This window comes from Chenopodium quinoa, unplaced genomic scaffold, assembly GCF_001683475.1.
Source record: "Chenopodium quinoa cultivar QQ74 unplaced genomic scaffold, ASM168347v1, whole genome shotgun sequence".
NCBI lineage: Eukaryota > Viridiplantae > Streptophyta > Magnoliopsida > Caryophyllales > Amaranthaceae > Chenopodium > Chenopodium quinoa.
In genome coordinates, this window is record NW_018744890.1 from 347,735 (window position 1) to 367,307 (window position 19,573).

The 19,573-nt window shown below is 33.1% G+C and overlaps 1 protein-coding gene across 5 annotated transcripts; it reads right to left on the reverse strand.

Annotated features, from left to right (window-relative positions):
* Positions 1–11,292: 11,292 nt before the first annotated feature.
* Positions 11,293–17,553, reverse strand: LOC110705965 (uncharacterized protein At4g26450-like). Of its 5 annotated transcripts, XM_021883892.1 has the most exons (7): positions 17,003–17,553; positions 15,079–16,520; positions 14,913–14,991; positions 14,504–14,690; positions 13,814–13,868; positions 13,142–13,236; positions 11,293–11,855 (listed from the first exon to the last, which is right to left on the reverse strand). In XM_021883892.1, the coding sequence occupies exons 1-6, from the start codon at positions 17,005–17,007 to the stop codon at positions 13,178–13,180; spliced, it is 1,827 nt and encodes a 608-aa protein (XP_021739584.1). In that variant the 5' UTR covers positions 17,008–17,553; the 3' UTR covers positions 11,293–11,855; positions 13,142–13,177. The 5 variants fall into 5 exon arrangements, 4 of the variants coding, with proteins under 4 accessions (XP_021739584.1, XP_021739582.1, XP_021739581.1 ...); XR_002508161.1 differs by having other exon boundaries at positions 13,790–13,868; positions 14,913–16,520; positions 17,003–17,548; XM_021883890.1 differs by having other exon boundaries at positions 13,142–13,233; positions 14,913–16,520; positions 17,003–17,549.
* Between the last annotated feature and the right edge of the window lie 2,020 nt (positions 17,554–19,573).

The window sequence follows — 19,573 nt, forward strand, 5'->3', positions numbered from 1 at the left end:
AATCATGAACAACTTTTATAATTTTGTTTTTATATGTATAGTATGTGACATTTTATGACTTGATACAATTTCTTGAATTAAATATTCATTGTTTGGCTCACTTTGGCTTTCCTCTTTTGCGCATAAGGGTATGAATTAATGAATGTATGATTAAATTGTAAATTGATAGAGTTTACAAACTAATTTTAGACTTCAATCATAAACTTAAATTTTGATTGAGATGATCCTCTAACATGGTATCTGAGACAACGTGACATAGAGGTTATGAGTTCAAATCTCATTCACCCCTCACTTTCAAGTGGAAAATATTGCGTAGGGTATGCGGAGGGCTCATAGGTTTGATAACTTTAGATTTTATTTTATTTATTTATTTTTTGGTGCACTAGAGATAAGTTTAGATAAGTTCATACTTCGTATTATTTTAGGACAAGATTAAATCAGAAGTGAATAGAACACACTCATTTCTTTTTTAAGTAAAAAGCTAAATTTGATATATATATGATAAAAGTATATATTGAGTATTTCAATTGCATGACTATTTTCCTTAACACTAAATCATCAAATCATTTTAAAATTGTATATATATGAAAAATGTATAAATTAAAGTGTTGAAAGCAAAAAGAAATAAAAAAAAAAATATATTATTCTTTGATCATTTTCTGTGATTTATGTGCAATAATGGGAATATAATTATGCAATTGAGTATATTCGTTAAAAAGTATGAAAATTTTATAGTAGTCGTTTGAAATATGACTACCATAATGTTTTCATGATATATAAATCATAATTGACATATTTTTCTCCAAATAATAAATTATATTATTTTATTTTTGATATAAAATAGTATTATCAACATTTTTTTTATTTATCAAATTTTTAGTTTTATTTATGTAATTTTTTTTAATTATTTTCTAGTTTCTCGAAAAATAATTATTTTATGTTGGATTAAAATTTTCAAAAATTATATTAGCATTGTAGATATTAGGAGACTAGTTATATATGTCCATTTTATAATGTGAAAAAAATGAACCGATCATATTATTTATCATTAAAATAATATAATAGTCATATTTCAAACAACCGCTGTAAAAACATTTTTAAAAAATACTTTTAAACTATCTTCTTTGTATTATTTTACTAAAAGATTATTAAAGATCATACATATTAATAGTAGCATAAGCTTTTCATTAGCAAGCATGAAATTTCAAAGGATGAATTTCCATAACAAAGAAGCTAATGAGCTAAGTATGACACCCGGCCCTAATGGCTACATTTAGGAAGCTTATTGATTTGTGAAACTTTATGTAGCTCCACAAATTTATACTTCCTCCGTTCTATTAATATTGCACCAATGGATTTTTTGCACTATTTATCACTCTTGTTTGACCATATAATTTGATTTATACGTTAAGCAAAATATAGTCATGTGGAATCTTGTTGGATTCGTCTCATAAAATACTTTCAAAATATCAACTTTTTAATAATTTTTACTCTTACACAATTATAGATATTTAGCATATAAAATGTGTTTTAGGATGCGCAATTTCATCCTTGTTGCAATATTAATAGAACGGAGGAAGTATAGTTTCGCACTGTATAATAAGCTTGCAGCATGACAACAACATTAATGAAAATGCTAAAGATATCCTAAAATTTGAATATGATTTTTATTTTATGGTAAGGAGAATGTCCATCAAGTATGAGTTCAACTACATTATATTCTATATACATGAGTATATTTATAATAAATACTTCGTATGTTGATAACTTGAATGTAGGGTTGGTCCAATTGTCCATGGAAATTTTTAGATTGACGAGACCATGCATATGCCAGCATTTTAAGGGAAGGGAAAAAAATCTAAGGTGGAAAAGGGACATACATGGCTTTAGAAAGATCCATAACTCCTTATTTGGTCCCACTAATAATGTGATAAGGTAGTCAAACATTCATGCCGGTGGAATTCCCCTCAATTCATTGCAAATGCATTTGTACTTTGCATATGATTAAATTTAAAACTCACTCTCATACATTTTACAATTGAATTTGAAAATGGTTCAAAAACATAATTGGTCATTTTTTTTTTCTAAGGTAATTTAAGGCTCTGTTCACTTCACCTTAAAAAGTAATATTCAGTAAAATTAATTTCAGTTAAGTAAAAATAATTTCACTTCAGTATAATAAGTTCAGTTCAGCAAAAATAGTTTCAGTTCAGTGAAAATAATTCCAGTTCAGTAAAATTCAGTAGCTATAAAGAAGAAATATAATACAGAATCAGTAAAAATAATTTCAGTTCAGCAAAAATAATTTCAATTCAATAAAATTAATTTCAGTTCAGCAAAAATAATTTCAGTTCAGTAAAAATAAGGTGAAGGCCTAATTCTTGATAGTTCTTCTTTGAATTTTTTATTTTTTATTTTCCAAATATCAATTTAGAAAGAAAATCTATATCTTGATTGACCTTCATTTAAAAGGACTTTTATTTATTATTATATTTTTTTCAGTCTCAAATTGTGAATTATATATAAGGAAAAATGTAGTTATATTAGGTCTTGATAGATTTGTATTGGTATATACTTTCATAATATCATTTTTTTTAGATTTAATTTTTACTCTTAGATATTTAAAGTTATTGTAAGGTTGGAAATATAATGTGCATTATTTGAATGTGTAAATCTCCTATGTTGTCATATATATATAGAGCTTGCTTGATTTTTCAGAATGAGTTATTGCAATGTTATCTCTTTGATTGCTTGATTTTAATTTATAAAACTCTTACTCCGCAGGGAAATGTTATTTCCCACACCAAATTTTGATTTTGGCACTCTTGACGTAGAAGCACAAACTTCAATGTTACACGCATAAAGGGTTCGTAGAGATTATTCTAATCTTTAGTATCGATTGTATTTGCTACAAAAAACTTTCCCACAAATAGCCATTCGATACAATATCCACCGTTACCATAGCCTTTAGTAGTGTTTTTCGATATCGCTGAGGTTGGTCTCAAAAATCATTACGAAAAATTACATTCAATCGTGGTGATTATTGTAGCGATTATAATCATTATAAATGTTGAACTCATTTAAAAAATAAAAAAAAATAAGGTTAAGATTTATTAGCTCAAAGAATAAAAAGGTAAAATTTAATATTTTATATATCACAAATTTATTTATGTATATGAGATAAATCAATTGCAAAGTTATTAATAAATTTATTTCTAATTTTTGGAAGGAATTACGTGTTTATTAACAAGTTGTTTAATTGTGCATCAGAATGACATTATCAAAGCATCATTCATTTTATAAGTGGTGTTTGATCAGTCTTACCTTCTCTAATTCTCTCTTACCCATTTCCTAATCAATTGCATGTGATTAGAAGAATTGTCTCACGTGAATCCAAAGAATAGTCGACTATTATAAAACTTTAATTAATTATAGATAACTCTTTCCAATCCTTAGCTAATTAATTAAAAATATTTGTTTGGACAATGTATTATTTTTCTACTCATTTGCTTCGATCTTTTCAAGTGGTATTAATGTCAAACTTCAAGTTTGACAAATTAAAATTAGTGTTATCATAATAGAATGAAGAAGGGAGATTAAATGAATGAATAAAGAAAATATTGACTGTCACATGATCTAAATGGATGTTTCATGCACACTTGCGACTTATCCATATTTTTAAAATACACCTATATGATGAAATGCTTATGCATGTTAGACAATTAGAATATTTTAATATTTGTTTCATCGCTCATATCTCTATTCTATGTGTTAGAGTTTTTTTTTTTTTTTTTTTTTTTTTTTTTTTTTTTTTTTTTAATGTTTTAATTCCTACAATATGGATATATAAAATAATTATTTTGGGTTTTTTTTTTTTCTTTTTTTTTTTACATTGTGTCCTTGTATAAGTGATTTTTCTAAGTTATGCCCACTGTTTTTTTATATTACATATAGTACCGTCAGTTACAATTTTTTTTAACATACCATGCCCGTGACGTTAAGTAGTTTCATTAATGGTTAGCTAACTAATTTTTTTTTCTTATTTTGCGCGTCGAAAAAAAGTTTTGTTAAGATTTTAGGTGAAAATAGTATAGTGCACCCGGGTGCACCATGCGCATGGTGCACCCGGAAAGAACTTTAGATATATTTTAAAGAACATGGAAAAAAAAAAAGAACATAGTTTTTGAAAAAGAACATGCTAGTGTTTGAAAAAGATGTGTTTGTGTTTGATAAAAAACATACCTATATATATATGTTTAAGGGTATTTTCACTTTTACCACCTTCAAATAACCACTTAATTGAATTTACCACCTCCAAAAAAAAAAGATTTACTTTACCACCAACAAAATTTCCAAAAAATCGATTTTACCACCAACTAACGGATTCCGTCCACGAATTCGTTAGTAGGGCCCACCTTTTTGACGTTTCTTCTTCATCTTCCCCGATCTTTCGTGTAAACCAACCAGCAACGAAATCAACTACCTCGCTTAGTCGGAATTTCGTGTGTGACTAAGGAGGGGCCGGAATTTGGTGTGTGGGTTAGGGAGGTGGTCGGAATTAGGTGGTGGTTAGGGTTTTAGGAGTGCGAAATTTGGTGGTGGCTAGGGTTTTTAGAGTGGTCGGAATTAGAAGGGGATTTATGGGTGGTCGGGATTTGGTGGCTGCCAAAAACTAAGAAGCCAAATCACCAACAACAAGGATACAAATCGATTATCATCAACATTTCTACAAACCAAAGCAATTAATCCATTACAATACCCACAAATCGAAACCTCAAAACCAGAAAAAGAATTGGGTAAATCAAACCTTGTCAATCGTTTTTAGCATCAAGCTCAGAACCCCACTTCAATGGAGTCGATTCCAGGTGACTTCCATGGTTGAGGATAAGAAGACGACGGTCAGAGGAGAGAGAATGAGCGAGATGAAGTCTGATTAAATGGGTGCTGTTGATTGATTAAGGAATGCCAAGCCTTGGAAACGCATTTGAAGCGAAGTAGTGATTTAGTGGGTAATCGAAAATAATGGAGGTGATTAACTCCATTGGAAGAGACGCCATTGTTGTGGCTTTCGAGAAAACAGAGCAAAAAAATAAATAAAAATTGGTGGAAAGGTGGTTGTGGCTGTGCGGTGCGGTGGTGGGGCTGGTCGTAGCGGTTAGGTGGTGGGGGCTGGTCATAGCGGTTAGGTGGTGGGGGCTGGTCGGCGGTGGGGGTCCTGACGGTGGCAGCAACACCGGTTGATTAATGGGGATTTTTTTAATTTTTTTTTAAAACTTACCCAATAATATGGCGACACGTGTGCAAGGTAGGCCCCACTAACGGATTTATGGACGGAATCCGTTAGTTGGAGGTGATTGGTGGTAAAACTGATGTTTTATTTTTTTATGAGGTGGTAAAGTAAATCTTTTTTTTTTGGAGGTGGTAAATTCGACAAAGTCATTATTTGAAGGTGGTAAAAATGAAAATACCCTATGTTTAATTATATGTTCTTCTATACTTATACTCTTTAACATGTGAATTAAACATGTTTTTGGGTTTCAATAGTACAAAATATGTTCTAAAAATATGTTCTTTTAATTTGACTCGTATATTCTTTGAATTTGGCTCTTTTTTTTTTTTGAAAGATGCTCTTATGTTCTTTAACATAGTGAGTTTTTTTTTGTAATTATGTTCTTTAATTTATGTTCTTTACGACTGTAACGTATGTTCTTTTTACCACCCCCACCTTCTCCCCTCCCCTTTAAAAACCAAGCCTCTATGATATATACAGGGTAACAATTAACGGACACGCTAAAATTGTCAATATTACAATTCAATAGTAAGCTAAATTTCCAAGTAGATAAACCAGTAGCAATAATCCAATAGAAGAACATCGTATTACATCAAAAAGAACATTATCAGAAACATTAACTTTAAATAAAAGAACATTAACTTTAAATAAAAGAACATAATACAAATTTGAAAAAGAACGTTGTATTACATCAAAAAGAACATTATCAGAAACAATTAAATAATTTAAGTTTGAATTTTAATTACTTAAGGAAGACACTCGATTTTCAGGACGATGTTTAGGGGTTAGAACTCGGTATAAGAACAATTAAAAGTACAAAATTATAGAATTGAATGAGAAATTCGCACTTACCCATTGTTTTAGCCCTTCATAATTGCAAAAAAACTTGATTAATTTCTGAAGATGATTTGGTTTTTGAGTAAAATAGGGTTTCTTTGAAAGGGGGAAGATGGGGAAGATGGAGAAGATGGAAATTTACTTTTTTTTACAAAGTAAATTTTAGGAGAGATAAAAAGTAAATGTTTGGACCCTGAAATTTTCAGAAACCCATTAACTGTGACTGTCCATCCCCGATTAAATACGCGTACTTTAAAAACATATAGGATGTTCTTTTATAAACGATGTTCTTTTATTCATAGAGTGATGTTCTTCCAGGTGTACCATGCGCATGGTACACCCGGGTGTACGAAACTCTAATTGATTTTAGGGGTCAGTTTAGCCCTTAATTTTTATGCATGGTTGAAAAATAAATTAAGAATAATACCAAATTGAAGAACAAGCTAAAAAAACAAATCACAATTTGAGCATGCAAACAAAGGTGATTCGCGTATTGATGATCTAAGCATGATGATTTTTTTGTAAAATTTAAATATCCTTCTTTGTTGCCAATCTATGAAAATACGATACATATAGTTACTTATTTAATTATATTTGATTACTTTGATATCAATGTAGACATCACTAAGGTGGCGTAGTATGTTAGTAGAGAAAGGATAAAAAGGACTACTACTATTTCAAAGATTCTTAAGAGTAAAAAACTGAAAATATAACAAGATATGGCTTTGATTCTCTCCATATCATATTATCATTCAACGATTTGATGTAAGTCGTTATATGCTTTATCTAAACATTGTATGAACACCATGGTGTATTTGTGTGCTTGTAATAGATTCCTTGCCTCATTAGGTTTTCTTACTCCACTCGATTAAAATTACAACTCGATTGCTATAGGGCGAGATAAAAAAAAAAGAAAAAAGGTTGTAATGACAACAAGATTCAATCTCTTATTATAGGTGTCACCTTTAAGATTTTAAAAATTCTTAAATTTCACAAAAATATAGTGTTCTTAGAGTTAGGTGCGTGTAAGCTAGCGTATTTGAATCTACAATATTGTACACAGACCTTCATACTTAATCATATGAGGCAAGATTTCGTTGATAAATAAATTATTATGTATTTAAACTTAGTGGCTTATAAGAGTAGACACAGCAAATAACCACTTGGGGTGGTTATTAGGAGAGAGATTGTGAGAAAATAATAAAATAATGAGGAGAGAGAAAATTTTGGTGGAAAATATTAATAACCTGGTTATTTCAATAACCGGTTATCATAGCTTGGTCATGCAATTTTTTTTTTTGCTTTTTGGTTGACATGGATGGCTAAGATTTTGACACGTAATACAAATATCAATGGTTGAGATTTGCTCTGAATTTATAACCGTTGTAATTTTTGTAACGGCCATAATTTTTAAAATACAATTCTGAAAAAAAAAAAAAAAATACACCAACGGCTCTATTTTATTTTTCTCTATAAAATGAGCCCAATATTGAAGTATTTTGAAACAACTTTTTTTAAGTGAAAATTACTCTTCTTATTGGCAAATTGTGTTAAGATGAACATTCCAAAATCTAACAGAAAAAAAAAAATCCACAAAATCTCATAACTCATCACAGCCCCAAAATAATCCAAATCCTCAACCTTACTATTCTAATCTTCCAATTGATCTCAACTCAGATTTAGATACAAATTTTCAAAATTTTCCGAATTACGGTTCACAAAATCTCAATTTCTCAAATCCAAGTACTTTCACTCCGTTTCCTTTTCAACCACCACAAAATCCTAATTATTCAAATTCTCCAAATGTTATCCCATCTTTTGAAAATATTCAAATCTCTCAAATTGATTCAACATTTCCCATGTCTCAACATTTTTCTATGTCACAAGGTGATGGTGCATTTCCGAGTTTCGATTGTTCATACACATCGAATGCATCAGATGACGAAAATGAACCAGAAGTTGAAGAAGGCGAAGGTAATGAAAGAGGTAATGAAGGAGGCAATCAAGATGGAAGGAAAATTTTTTGGTCAAAAGCTGAAGAAGTGGTTCTTGTGAAGGCTTGGCTTGAGGTTAGTCAAAATAAAAAAACTAACACTAACCAAAAGGGGGATGTTTTTTGGAGGAAAATTGAAGAAATGTATAATAATGTAGTAGGGTTACAATTATTGTTTGTGTCTTAATTAACGACTAATTACATACTAATTAATATCAAAATTGCATTATTTTTAAATTTTTGAGATTTTATCTAATTAATGTATGCTAATAAATAATTATTAATTTTGAATGATTATTACCAAATGCATTATTTAATAATAATAGAATTTAAGTAATAAATTGTGTGGTGGGGTTGGGTAAAAGTAGGAGAGAGAAAATGTATAACCAAAATATTATGGTTAACTATTGGCATACATTGGTTATTAAATAGTTATAAGAGTGGTTATAAGTGAGGTGGAAGATGGATAAAATAATAAAATAATCAATAACCAAGATGGGGTTGGGCAACCATTGTGTATGCTCTAATGAGAGTGAGGAATACCTCAAGTGGTTAAAGCTTCCTTTTCGGTTTTAGGAGATCCTGGGATCGATTTTCACCCCCACCTTTTTTGGCTCTCTAAACACCAAAAAAAAAAACTAAGGCCTTGTTTGGTTCCTTATTTTTATGTATTTCAGAAAAAATAAGTTCATATCAGATCATCGTTACATGTGCGATTTTTTATCGCTAAATAATTACGTAATGAAATTTTTTATAAAAATGACATATTAATAAAATACACCTTAATACGAATCTAACAAGACTCCAATTGATATATTTTTCGTTTACAGATTATCGTATAAATAAGGTCAAAGTTTGGTCAAAACAAACAATCAGATCAGATCAGACTAAATCAAATCAAACCATAAGTAAAAATAAGGTGAACTAACAGGCCCTTAGTGGCTCATAATCATCTAGCTGTGTGTCAATTTGTATTAATCAAGGAAAATTATTACAAAGTTATCTGATAAAACAGTGGGTACTCACTAATTTAATGGATAAAAACGGCAGCAGCTAAGATGTCATGATACATTTATGATGTCATCACCACTAAAGCATGATATATATATACAAGTAGGGGTGTTCAAAAACCCGACCCGTTTGACCCGACCCGGAAACCTGAAGGCCCGCAAACTACCCAATGGGTATTTTTTTAATTTTTCCCATTTTTACGGGTCGGGTAAGTCTAATTTTCGGGTCAGGTAATGGGCCGCACTTTGAGTACCCGGGTACCCTTTAAATACCCGTTTTTTTTTTTTTTTTTTCTTTTTTTTATTTGGTTTTTACTGAAAACATGTAAGGGTAGTGGGTTACTTTTTGCTTTAGTCGCTCTTTGCTCTCCTCTCTCTCTCTCTCCATTCCTTGAGCAATTGAGAGAACTTGAACTCACAAATACTTGGATCTACGACCACATTACCACACCACTCCACCCGCAACCACGACCACGACCACGACCACTCCACGTCTCCACCGCAAACCACTATTCCACCGCAGACCACACCGGTTGCTGCTGCTCCACGCGCGCGACCACAAGCTCGATCTCGACCAGTCTGCCGCAGATCTCACCGCCTGCCTCTATTTCACGGCCTACAAGCTCGATCTCCACTGTACATACTTCTCTCATACGAACATTATCTATTTGGTAAAGGTGAAAATGAGGCTTGCTTTTTTTTTTTTTTTTTTAATAATTAGTTTAGTACTGTAATTACTTATTATGATCCAAATAATATGTGTTTAGTCAAATAATCAAATCACTAAGTCTGAGTTAAGCTAATAAGCTACTTAAGATTATTATATTCACTTAATCACTAGCTGGCTAAGAGCAATTGTCATGCAATAACGCATCGACCGTTGCAAATTCTAATTTATGGCTCAATAAATTTGGTACATGTCTCATAAAAGACACAATTACGGATATTAGGGCTTTAGCATGATTACAAATTTACAATACGATTGATATCAGTATATATTTATGTAATATTGTTATGTCATGTGAAAAGCGTGGAGAAAAGCGTGGAAAATATGGCCATTCATCTAATGGCGAGATGAGATATCTATACTAATTTATTAAAAGACGTTTCTAAAAATATCAATGTATCACATAGTTCCTTTTTTATTGCGTCACGTCACCTTTCCAATATCTTGCCACATCATCACTCAAACAATCTTAACCATTACGCCATGTCACCCAAGCTCATGACGCCATATCATCAACATTATTCCATATAAAAACATAAGAGGATAAGGAGATTCGAACCCTCAACTATGTTATTAATATGTAAAACATTTTATATAAATGCAAACCACAAGATTCAACTAAATAAAAAAAACAGATACTCAAAGAAGAACTCAATTTTGGTTCAACAACAACAATTTCAGTTTTGAAAAGCTTTGAAAAAATTTATCGATTGCACGTTAACAACAGTAGCAACCTGGGACAACGCCCGCACTACTCACTAGTTATTGTTGGTATCGAGTTTTCTTTAAGTAACACTACTTAAAGGGAGCTTAATCGTTTCCCAGAGTAAACTTGTACATGGGGAGCACACACATATATTGATATATAGAACATGTTTAGTCATTTTGGTTTTTAAGTCACTCCAAATCACATAGGACAATAAGAGTAAAATATGCGATCATTGGACACAACTTCGGAAGTGAAAACTAAATAGGAATGGAGGGAATATACTTTCGCCGTTCTTTTTTACTTGAACAGCTTTGACTTTTACACTATTCACCACCCCTTCTTTTACCGATATAAGGAAAAACATATTCATGTAGGATATTTTTGAATTCGTCTCAATAAAAACTATCATAATATATAACTTTTATAATTTTTAATTATGGAGAATTAAAGTTATTGATCGTTAAAGTTTTACATTGACAAGCATGATAAAAAAAACAGGTTGAATAAAAAAACAAAAGACTGAGGAAGTAACAAATTAGGAAAGGAAAGAAGTGAAGGAAGAGAGTGATAGATGACTAGATCACATCATCATACTTCACAAAGGTCCCCTTATTATATTTTGTTGCTTGGCTTATTTGAAGGGGTAATTTCAAATAATTCTTTTTGTAGCAAGCTAAAGTAGAGATGTAGTTTGGTGAATCAATACACGTATCTCCCAATTGTAACTAATTAGAAATAAGCTATGATTAACCGAAGATAAGATGAAGCAATATAACAATAGTATTTGTTCCCAAATATAAGAAAAGTGTTTCCTACGGCTACAAGGACTCGTCTTCTTCTACATGAACAACATTTGCTTCTCTAATTTCGATAAAACCGTCATCACCGGTAACACTCCTATAAACATGGGTGCAGTTCCAGTCATTCGTACACAATGCTCGTGGCAAATGCGCATATACATTACAATATGCCATACTGTTACACACTGGTATTGCATTTGAAACTGGTGCTTATTGAGCATAGACTACACATAAATTTGTAAAAACATCTAAATGATGGCTAAATCTAATTCAGAATGGCACACCATGCTCATAGGTTGGAAAAAGGAGGTCTTTGTCCTGAACACAGGAACCTTTCACGATTTCCAGGGTACCTCAAGCAAGCAACATCCTCAAGTACAATGTGTCATTTACACAGCTAGTAACAGTACGAGGATAATTGCAATCTCTGACTACAAAATCTCATTATCTTAACGGACTTCAAACAGGTGATTGCAGCATGCAGATACCCTATCACAGAAGGAAAAGAAAACAAGGAGAAACCACCATTCATTAATGTTCCAGAAATGCATGTATGAACTTGTGAAAGTATAATCACGAGCATACATCAAACAAAAATAATTCTTAGTTCGAGAAGGCAGTATTGTTCATAGGAAAATTGTCATGTCAAAATTTCCATTTCTAAGACTTTTATTTTACCCAATTGAATCCTATATAACAAACAAGCAGCAACTCAGCAAGTAATAGAGTGAAATGAAGTTAACTTCAAAATCAAGGAAAATAGTCACTAGACTCACTACATTTACAAGAAAGAATTACATAGGTCTCCCTACCACCCCTAAACTGTAAGCTGATAATTCTCTAGTGCTTTATTTATCACCATCTATATCCACAACCCAAAGCTTCTAAAGAGTTATTGCAAAAGGTTATAAGAAACTTAGATTTTACTCGAGACTATTCTCATTTTATGCTTTATATTTATGTCAAACTTGGATTGAGAAATTGCTTCAGTTTCAGCAACAAATCATGGCCAGTTGAGAACCCCTCATTTCAAGATGAGAAGAGAACATTTTCATTTTCAAATTGGTCCAAGACCCCAATCTTGCCATATAACTTTGACTTTAAAAAGCATATTGAGTTTTAAAGTCTGTCCCTAAGTACTGTCACGACAGGAGTTAAGACTTAAATTATAAGTATAGTGTGAGCTTTCGTAACATTGGAAAACTAAATCAGTCAATAAATTACTATCATCCAAAGTAAGCATCTCATATTATGTTTCTCAGACTCTTCAATTTGAAGTATATGTGTCAGATCTTCGCCATCTGAGTGGCTATGGACACTTTACACTTCTATGTTCTTTCAGGACCAAAACACTACAGGTGAGTCTGGAATCAGTACCAGAGTCTGAGTAGAAGAATTACATAGCCACATAGGTTTCCTACCAACTCTACACTGTAATAAGAGTTTAGCCATTAGCCCATTAGTCATTAGCCTCTCAACCAGTGTATTGCTACAGTGATTGGCTGATTGCCAATATGGTACAAAAAGCATGATCTAATTATCTGACTAATAAGAAACTCTAAACAACTAACAAGTAGCTATTGAGCACTTAGTAGATTGACAAAAATGTAAATGATTTAAGCAAGCGAAGCCCCAAAATAACTAGCATGACATTATAATACATTTAGATTTGTATTAGATTCATATTTAACAAAGTGTTTGATTCTGTAAAAGATGAACTCCCAAGAAACCCAACATTTTTACACACAAGGTTATGAAGTAAAGAGATAGATTACCTGATTACAGCGTTATTTGCAACTCATGTTATTAAGCTACAGTTCAAAAGGATTTCTCTCTTGCGTAGGCTGCTCCCATGCACGTAAAAGACCTGCTGCAAATCGAGTTTCAACCATAAAATGCCAGCCATCAACAGATACTATTAACCCAAGAAAACAACAAAAGAAGCCTAACAGGTGAAAGCAGCAAGACACTCAGCTACGTCTAGAGCCTTACAGAATGAGTTATCGTGAGAATTGCTCCCCAAGCCATTGGGACTAAGGCTTGTTGTTGTTGTTTGTGTGGGGGGGGGGGGGGGGGGGGAGGGGGGGTGTGGATAGGTATACTATGGGCACAGCCGCACAGAATCACTATCACAAGCAATAATTAGTGGTTACGAAAGAGTCATAAACTTTTTATCTTCAGAGTATGGGTTATTGAACAAGTGTGAGTAAAAATGGTGTGCCTACAAAAAAGGTCAACAAGCGATGATCGTAAAGCCAAAGCCACTCCAAAGTCTAAGATTCCAAGCACCGAAAAAACAGTATTACTAAAAATCCAAACCTAGAGGTAAGGGTCCCTGCAAATTCAAATTATTTGTCTAGGGAGCAGCTTGGGATTCAGATGGATTAAGCTAAATGCTTCTACATATAAGAAAACAATAATACCAGCAATTTAAATATCTGGCATACTTAGAGGAATTTCTCCCAAGGACATGTAGATTGGATCATCTTCACTGAACATTGCCTGCAATAATCAACACCAAAATAATTAGCCAAATCACCAGCTAGTTATAGAAGAAGCCAGTCAAATAACTAAAGCATACATTCTTATTACAGCAAGGCAAAACACTTGGTAAAGGGTAGCATATTTTTGGCATATTTTATTCTACATATCACCATAGTCAATAAATAACACTGGAATAATAAGCTATCAATTGAAGAACCAAAATAAAATAATATTCTTTACAAATTTTCATGGAATAGGAGAAGTGGTCAAATAATATTAGCAACAGCTAGCCTTGGCAATCAGTCCTCAATGCCCATTTTGACAGCACAAAGCCATCTAGAGAGAGATGAGAGAAAGACACCTCCTAACAACAGCCTATACAGAAGGGCTCAAGTTATTTGTATATCAGCTTTATACAGTGGTAACAATTCTATGCTGGTATATAGGTAGTCCCTAAGCATACATAAAATATTATTACATTCAAAGCAGGACATCCCCAGGTTGCATCTCCTGTTCTGTTATGTTCCACAACGACCATCTAGTCTCCAAACTAATGTAACACTCACATTAAAAGGGACATCCCCACATAAACAATTACAGAATAAAATAACATAATGAGATCAAACAATATTTTCAAAGATTAGGGGTTGTACCTCGCCATGATTAAGGCCCATGCCATTGTGCAGAGAATTCATATCGGGCTGAACGGAAGGACAATTTGGGACATCATTACCGAGCAACTCTGAGATCATGAACCCATACCCATCCTGACCATCTGGATTCTCAGTAGCATTTTGTGGATTTTGAAAGCTCTCCATGCTTGTGATGCCAGCTTCAGTACTGCTCATAGATGAAATATAGGCAAACATCTCATCAACACATGAAATTCTATGGCTTCACATGCAACAGTGGTGCAATATAAATTTTGAAGGATATTAATAAAAAAAATAATGCTTTTTAGCTGTTGGGGGGGAAGGGGGGGGGGGGGAGTTGTAATAACCACAATGAAAAAAGAAAAGTGATAGGTGGAAAGAAAGAAAAAGGCCATGGGAATAACATTACTTTTTCATGGATGTATCTGAGCTCTTGCATCCCTCCAAAGACGTACTTTCCAAATCAATTATTTCAATATCTTTTCTCACTGATCCAGAGCCATTGAATTCATTAGTTAAACTGCAACTGTTCCTAATGGACAAATCGAAATCAACAGGTAACTCTCGACTGGAACCTTGAATTGTGGGATACAACAACGCAGGAACTTCATGATTCTCATGCAAATCAGAGGCTTCCATAAGATTGAGGTCGCAAATTTTAAATGAGTTTGAGAGCAGCTGCTTCTCTCCTTGGTTTAAATCGGATTCAACACCCCCTTTCAGAGGCAATGAGACATTGGTAAAGCTCTCCTGACTAGCAGACACATTAAAAATGTTAATGGCCCTTTTTACTGGTGAAACAGAATGCTTGTCCCTCAGATCTGAGAGCTGCGAGTACTCATCACTTTGAGCAACAGAAAGCCATTGTTGCTTAGCTTTCTTTGCTCCCTCCATCATATGATCCACCTCCATGGGTCGTTTCTCACCTCTATCTTTAGCAATAGAACTGCACATCCCAAGCTCAGGCAATTCACTAGTTTTTTGTTCATAAGAAAATGTTTTATCAGTAAAAGGCAGAGATTCCATGAATTTTTGCTGATCAGCAGGGTACGTAGGGCTCATAGCTCCTGCCTCACTGAAAGAGTGATCAGATACACCAAGGGACTTGGAACTAGGAATCTCTTCTGAACCATTCATGGTTTCATATTTTTGGCAGTCAAGAGAATCAGATCCAGTCTCAGTGATATTGTTCTCCTTGCTGAACAGAAGTGGATCACTGTCTGGGTTGCTGCTCATCAAAGGAGAAGCATTGCTCTTTTCTTCACCTTGCTGAATAACCATGTTATCCACAATAGCATCTTTCTCCTTGTCATAATTCTCAGTGCCAGTTTTAGTCTCCTTAAACACGTTGTTCACTGCATCAGAAGTTTTCACTACCTCTTTATCATCCTTGTTTTGGACCAAAGAATTCACCGTTGATTCTAAATCACCAAGAGAACATCCCTTTGCAATCTCATCCTGCAATTCACTTTGCCTATCATCTTTGGCAGCAGGCTCAGCTGAATGAGAATTCTGAACAATGGCATCTGTATCATTGGTAGTATCCTTGTGAAACGTATCATTATCAACTTCCATGGTCCTTGAAGGAACAGCATCTTCACTCAGCGATCCTTCCTTTTCATTCTCACGGCTCCAGTCAGAACTATAACTCCTAAATGGTCCAAGTCTTCTCCTTTCCCTTGAGTTATTCCTTGACATAGTCAGATCCAAATCTGTCGAGGACCTTCCACTACTATCCCTATCTAACGAATTATGAAGATCCTGTAATTCCCCTAAGTTGTTTTTCAAACTGCCATTCTGACATTTACCAGAGACAACATTTGAGGACAACAATCCACGCGAAACCAAATAATCAACCGCTAATTTACCAGCCTCGATGAAAAGATCGCCTTTACGGGATGGCTGCGGTGATGAATGACGCGGAGATGGTTGAAATGATCTCGGTGCCCCACGCCCAAAACCACGGTTGAAGTTTCGTGGTTCTGAGTTGTAAAACCCTGATCCTGTCATATTAGACCTGCATCCATTCACACATATTAACATACACTAAAACCATATTACAAACTGCTCTTTCTCAAATTGGTAGCACAAATTTTAACCCTAAAAAAAACCAGAATTCCAATGCCTCTAAATCAAAGGTTGGCATATGACAATTAAACTTATAATCACTACACTAAATACTGGCAAATCCGAAAACAATATTATGATCTGGGATAGTTTGAAGGTTCAATATTACATCATCAACAACAAAAAATTGACCTAATTTTGGAGAAGCGACATTAAATGGCAGATATCACCCAAAATTAGCAATATTGACCAAAATAAAATTGGGGAATATCGAAAAAATGACAGAAATGGAATAATCTGAAATACCCAGAAGATAATTTGAAATTTATGCATCAATAATCACTAAAAACACCAAAATAGCGTTGAAACAAAGCAAAATCAGAATACCCACAACAAATTAGATGCAAAAAATTTTAAAAAATAAAAAGTTACCTCATCTTTGATCTTATTAAGGAAGGAGAAAGAAGCTTCAAACTTGAAATGTCTCCACAATACTATCAAATTCCCATTAAAATCAAATCATAAAAGAGAAAACCCAGCTAATTAAAGTGGAAAAATCAGCAGCTGGAATAATAAAAAGGGATGAATTAAAATCAAATCATCAAAAAAAGATATAAAACTCCCACTGAAATAAATGCAGAATTCTGGAGGAGAGAGGAAAGTGGGTAATTAGGTTGAAGAAGAAGGATTGACTAATTTGATAGGATTTTTTTCTTAATTTTTTGAATTTATAATTTCCTTTAATGGGGTTTTTTATGGGTTCGAATTAATTTTTTGGGAGTTTTATTTTATTTTTCCTTGATCGATGTACGAATCTTAGGGTTCATCCAGTAGCTAAAACTTGTGAATTTTCGTCTTAAATTCAATTTTTTCTTTTACCCACGTGTTTTTTCCTTATCTTTTTTTGAGATGGAAAATACTTTTGTTGGAAGCATATCAGAGCATAGCGCGTATGGGTTAAGAAAGCAAATAGGAGGGTAGTAGTGTAAATTACCAAGCTTCATAATTAAAAACAGTAAAAGACTAACTTTCTATCTCCCGTTATATTTTAAAATGTAACAGTGCTTGGTTTTGTGAATATGAAAATAATTTTTTTTTTAAAAGTGAACTTGTATAATATTCGTTTGGAGTCAAGCAACTTCTCTCTTCTTCTCTCTCCTCTCTGTAGCTCCCTTCCTCTGTGCCAAAGAAGACGACGAAGGTGGTTCCTGCCGGAGCAACAGAAGCAGAAGTTTGGTGCAGTGGAGTCGTACGAAATCGAAGGGGTAGCTGGTTCGGGTGATTATGCTTGAAACGATTTTGTTGTTATTTAATAAATTCATGTGTTTTTCTTCAATATGAGAATGTCGGTTAGTTTATGAAATTTAGGGTTATCAACTTAATATAGCGAATTAGGGTTTAAATAATCTGTAAATTGTTTGTGTAACCTGATATTTAATTGGAATGAGTTTGAGTTGTGGTGTTCATATAAATTGTTAATAGGTTTGGCGATGAGCTGAGTTGTTGTGTTTGAATTATGAATAATTTTAAAATTTTGGGTTGCGGTGGTCGATTGTACATACTACACTACTCCAGGTTAATTAATTTGCTTTCATCCACAATTTAAGTATATGTTTTTCATGTAATTTATGTGCAATATGCAGTTTTTCCAACCTTTTCAAGATTAGGTGAACATCATTAAACATGTCCTGAATTATTTGGGAAGATAATCTTTATAGTTTGTTTGCTTAGGCCCAGTTATCATCGCTAGTATTATTGTTTGTCCAATTATCCTCTTTGTTTGTTAACCTTGTAATATTTTACAATTCCCACCTTTTAACCTACTATTTGATTTAAAAGTCTACTTATCAATTTTAGTAATTCTTTAAACTTGTTTGTAGTGTACTATGAAATGTATGGTGGTACGAAGGGAGTAGTATGATTATTCGACTTGTTTGTAGTTTAGCATTATGAATAATTTTAAAATTATGGGTTGTGGTGGTCGAATTAATGAGCATGTAAGTATGGATTGTTGTATATTTTTTTGGCTTTGTTAAATTATCAAGGTATGAGTGCTGTGTATGTGAATAAAATGTATTTAAAGGTTGAAAAAATTATATGTGAAGAGTTAAGGGTTGGTTGAAATGGTTTTATGTAGTTGGAAAATCCCATTTATGTAGGGTTCATTTGAACTTGGCAGGAGGAAATAATGGCGAGGAAGAAGAAGAGATCAGAATTGGTGAGTTATTTTTGGCTGAAACTAATAGATTGTGTGTTTGGTTAGTGATGGTTGTGTGGTGTAGTTGATTTATGTTGTAAATTTTTTGTATGTGTATAGGCGAGGTCTAAACCCGTAATGAGTCGGGTGAATGAGGCGTCTAAAAAGAAATCTGTAAATAAAGGCAAGAAGAAAGTGAAACATGTTCCTGTTTTCGAGGAAGAGGAATTACAGGATTTTGAGGATGTTGTTTCTGATGATTCTGGTGCTGAAGAATCTGGTTCTGATGATGGTGGTTCTGAAGATGGTGATTCTAAGGAGGACGTGGAGGAGGGTGAAGCTAGTGAAGAAGAAGCTGAACCTAACAGAGATGGTAACCAGGATCTCCTGATCAGGTTATTGCAAGAAAAAGTTGAAAAAGGGAAGCACAAGCGAGGTACTGGTGCTTAGAAGCAAACAACAAAGAGGGCCAAGCAAAAGGTATTGCATGTTAGATGATAATAATAAAAGGTTTTTGACTGAGTAATATTTGGATGGATAAATTACATGTATAATGTTTTGTGCAGGTTGACAAGACAAAGGGAGAAGAGGTGAAGGAGAAAGGGGTTGTCGTTAAAACCCAATCAAGAAATACGCAAAAGGTACTGTCTCAACCTTTTTTGTCGCCAAATTTTTGATATGGAAATGCTTGTATGTGGTTGGTCCTTTGTTTAGGTAGGTGGGAAAATGTAGTGAATAAATATGCATGTGAAGATGAGGACAGTTTTATAACATAGAATAATTGTTAATTCTAGTTGAGTTATAAG